Consider the following 4217-nt stretch of genomic DNA (forward strand, 5'->3'; position numbering starts at 1 on the left):
CCCCTATACCCCCTGTCCCGCCCACCAACAGCAGTGGACTCCTTCCGACCCGGAGGTAGGCCGCGCGCCCGGCCCCGGTGCGCCGCCCGACATCGGTTTGCCTACTTGCCGGGGGACATCCTCCCTTCCTGGAACACACGCGCGCCCGTGTCAGTCGTGTTGTTATTGTGTCTGAGTTCACTTCCACCAGCCCACCGCCTGCTATTCCTCCCTTCCGGACTTCCGGCCTCCCTCCCTGTGCTGCTCCGCGCAGACTCACTGCCAGGACACAATCAGCCCAGCAGTCTGCGGCGCCGATCGCTCGACATCCGTCAGCTTATTCGTCATCGCGTTGCCACTTTTTTATTCGGTTTTCTCTCGAGTGTGGGTGTGTGGAGGAAATTGTATCGGTCGCGTCCGGATCCCAACGCTCCGACACGGTTACTCACTCCGCGGAAGTGTCAAGATTGCGCGAGTACTACTACACGCAGTATCGCCCGAATCCATTCATTCATGCCTTCTTATCACGCCCCCCTCCCCAGGCGCTGCTGCTGCTGGTGCTCGTGTGCGCGGGCGGCGCGCTGGCCGAGTACATGTACCGGCCGCCGCAGCACCTCATGCCGCACCTGGGCGGCGGCATGCACCACCACAAGCACCACCCCTACGCGTCGGGCAAGGCGCCCGGGGGCGGGCCGGGCAAGCACGGTCCGCCGCGCCACCCGCCGCCCCCGAAGTACCACGGCCGCCCCCACCACCGGCCGCGCAAGCCGCCGCCACCACCGCCGTCCCAGCTGGCCGCCGCCAGCCCCTGGAAGAACTCGCCCTACAAGACGACCAAGGTGAGTGTATCGCGGCAGGGGTTGAAAGGGGGTCGGTGTCAGATTTTTAATTGACTTTCGCTTAAGATTTTAATTTTTTACAACGGAAAAAAAATATGACCTAACCCATCCGCCCCGTCTCAGGACCCCTTCCGAACGCACGGCTCGGACGCTGACTTCGGCAACCAGGCGTCGGTGCTGTCCGCCATCACCCCGCTCACCTCCATCACCAGCAGCTCCCTGGGCGCCTCCCTGAGCAGCAGCCCGCTCGTGAGCGCGCACAGCTCCAGGCCGAGCGCGCACGCCGTGCACGCCAGCCCGCCGCACGCCCTGCACACGTACACCAACATCGTCAGCGACGACCACGGCCCCATCCACACCATCCCCGCGCCCAACCTCGGGCCCTCCGACAAGCCCAGCCACATGAACGAGTACGCGACCCGCATTGATGATTGGCAAGCGAGGGGTACTTCACTATAAATTCAAGAGTCCACGAATTTGTCTGATTTCTCTTGATTTATTTCTCGATTTTTTGCCGATTTTTTTAATACCGTTTCTGATTTTTTGCCGATTTTTTTTTGAGGCTGTGCACTTTTGTTTTGAGTGAAGTACCCCTTGATGGCAAACCCCGTGCGTGTAGGCAACCCGCACTCACGGGTGCGAACCGCCCTGCACAATATTGGGTGCCGACCGCTGTGCCGCCGGCATTGCTGTTTGGTGTGTAGTGTTTTCGTTACCCAGCGCCTCTGTGTTCTCCGTCAGGTACTCGTCGTACGGCGGCAGTTCGCTGGAGCAGCACGCCGCCGCACAGCAGGCCGCCGTGCAGCACGCCGTGCAGCGGCAGGCCATCCAGTCCGCGCTGCACCAGCTGCACGCCGCGCAGGCCGCGCGCCCCTCCGGCCCCACCACCGCCGCGCCCGCCGTGCTGCACTACACCCAGGGCTATCAGGTCAGAGCCCCGCGCCGCGCCCGGCCCCGCCGGCCCCGCCGAGCAGACCTGCCCAGTACAGGCGGCCCTGCCGAGGAATCCCCGCGAGTGGTCTCCCGACCCGGGCCGTGCACTGCAAACATAAGCACCCCCCTCCCCACCTCTCCCTTCGCTTTGGCCACTTGCTCAGCATACTGATGCGCTGCTCGTTTTGTTGTATGTAGGTCTCCGAGCCCCCGGCGGCCGGCGGTCAGCACGAGGGCGTCGCGATGCTCTACGCCCCCGACCCGGACCCGAGCCGGCCGGCGCCCAGGGTCAGGCCCACCACGGACCCGCACTCGCTGCCCAGCGAGGGTCGCGGCCCGCACTTCAGGTCGGCACGTCAGCACCGCGTCAGCTCCGCCCGCTATCGGTTGCATTTCATCAACTTTGACTCGACTCGCTTGAATGAACTGGGGGATCGGGGGATGCGTCAAACCAAACAACGATCATTCAGACTACAATGTCTCTGTTCGTGTGGACCCGCATTGCAGATCGGGCGAGTAAAACAGGGCCCCTTCACTTTGTTGCAGCATCGACCCCCAGTACGCCGTCTCCTCTCAGCCGAGCTACATGTCGGTGGGCCCCACCCTGTCACACCAGGACCTGTTCCACCTGCTCAACGGGTTCCCGCTGCAGGGGTTGCAGGGGCTGCAAGGGCTGCAGGGGCTGCCGCAGGACGTCCAACCGCAGATCCACATCATGCACCCCGGTCAGTAAGCCCCCCCCCCCCTTTTCCCTTTCTCTCCGTTTCTCGCTGGCCACCGACCGCGCGGTCAAGTGACGCTCACCAATACCGTCTCTCTCGCCCGCAGGCCACTCCGGCGACACTCTGACCGCAGACCACCAACACCTCGTCCTGCAACAGCAGCAGCAGCACCTGCAGCACCTGCAGCAGCAGCACCTCCAGCAGCAGCTGCAGGCGCAGGTGCAGGCGCAGGCCCAGCACCTGCACCAGCACCTGCAGCCCTCCGATTTCCACCCGCAGTACCAGAGCTTCGACTTTGACGAGCAGTCCTACCAGAAAAGTATCCAGGACCACGAGGTCTCCGAAGACGCCCCCAGGTAAGAAGAGGGCCATCCCTCGTCAGTCTGCTCGCCCGTCTTTCCTCCCGCGCTACTTGGCACTTGGAACCGTTTGAGTGGCTGCGTCCGTCTCTCATTTTTCTGCCGCGTGAACCGAGGACCAAAGATGGACGCAACGCATGCGGCACGTACGCAGCCTTTGCCCCCCCCCCCCCTTCCTCTTCACTATCTATATCGTCTCCACCCCTCTCTCCCTCGCTCTCTTTCTCCTTCCCTCCCCCCCCCCCCATTCTCTCTCTCTCTCTCTCCATCTCACTCACTCACTCGCCCGCTCTCCCGCGCGGCGCCTGTGGCATAGCTCAAACCGCATTGCCATCTCTGGACAGAGCGAGAGAGGGGCAGAAAACTTTCAACGCGCACCGTCCGGAGCCTTCTCTAGCAGCTCGCGCGCCGCGCAGCTGAACCAAAGGCATAACGACCACCCGTTTGTTCCAGGCCCAGCGTGCAGCGGCCGGACTCTCCCGTGGCGCAGGTCAGTAACGACACACGGGAGGCCCAACCCACGGAAATACACAGGAAAAAAGATGAGCTACATAGCTAAACCAATAGCTAAAAAGTGTGTATCAATGTAGCTATACATCGAAAAGTTTAGCTACTTAGCTTTACAAAAAATGCTGATTTTTTAACTACAATTTTTAGCAACAATTAGTAATACCGTATTTAGCTATTGGTTTAGTTAATTTTCCGTGTAAATGGCGAGAGCGCAGCGCTTGATGGCCTCCTCGTCCTCTTGCAGGAGCACTCGGCATCGGCCTCCACGGTGTCGCTGTTCACGGTGCCGGCGCCGCAGCCCACGAGCAGCTCGCCGGTCCGCGGCGACATGCGCTCCGAGGACGACGCGGACGCCGGGCACGAGAGTGACGAAGAGGACGACGACGAGGAGGAGTACGACGACGGCCCGGCGCCGAGCAGATCCTCGTCGACGACCCTGTCGGGAGCCTCGGTGACGCCCAGCCCACAAGCCGCCAGCAGCCCAGAGGTACGTACTACTTTGCCAACAGATTAAACGAACCGAGAAGTTCGTATGGAGGCTTCCAGTGGTAACAAAACCCTATTTTCTATGTTCCAGGATGACCCCGAATCCCTCCAGCAGACTGTGATCCGCGAGGACGCCGACACGTACTCGTCGGACCCCAGCCTGGTCACGCCCTTCAGGAGGCAACCCAACTCCGTGCACGTGCCCGAGGCCAAGCCTGGACGTTTGCCGTACGGCGCGAGAATTAGACCGAAGAGGATCGCCATAGAATAGGGGCTGGCAACCGTGGATGGGGGTGTAAAAGTGTAGGGTGTTCCGCTAGATCCTTTCCAACTTCTACTTTCTTTGTTTTGTTCTTCGAACTTTCGGCCCCGGATCTGGTGGAACACCC

General features: G+C 61.7%; 1 protein-coding gene across 1 annotated transcript; it reads left to right on the plus strand.

The window, feature by feature from the left end:
* Nucleotides 1–503: 503 nt before the first annotated feature.
* On the plus strand, nucleotides 504–4211 carry LOC113213670 (mastermind-like domain-containing protein 1). The gene is made up of 9 exons (XM_052276441.1): nucleotides 504–818; nucleotides 942–1228; nucleotides 1560–1746; nucleotides 1950–2098; nucleotides 2298–2476; nucleotides 2580–2829; nucleotides 3286–3322; nucleotides 3587–3829; nucleotides 3920–4211. The coding sequence occupies exons 1-9, from the start codon at nucleotides 573–575 to the stop codon at nucleotides 4097–4099; spliced, it is 1758 nt and encodes a 585-aa protein (XP_052132401.1). The 5' UTR covers nucleotides 504–572; the 3' UTR covers nucleotides 4100–4211.
* The last annotated feature ends 6 nt before the right edge of the window (nucleotides 4212–4217 follow it).

This window comes from Frankliniella occidentalis, unplaced genomic scaffold, assembly GCF_000697945.3.
Source record: "Frankliniella occidentalis isolate FOCC.00 unplaced genomic scaffold, Focc_3.1 Scaffold2959, whole genome shotgun sequence".
NCBI classification, from domain to species: Eukaryota; Metazoa; Arthropoda; class Insecta; order Thysanoptera; family Thripidae; genus Frankliniella; species Frankliniella occidentalis.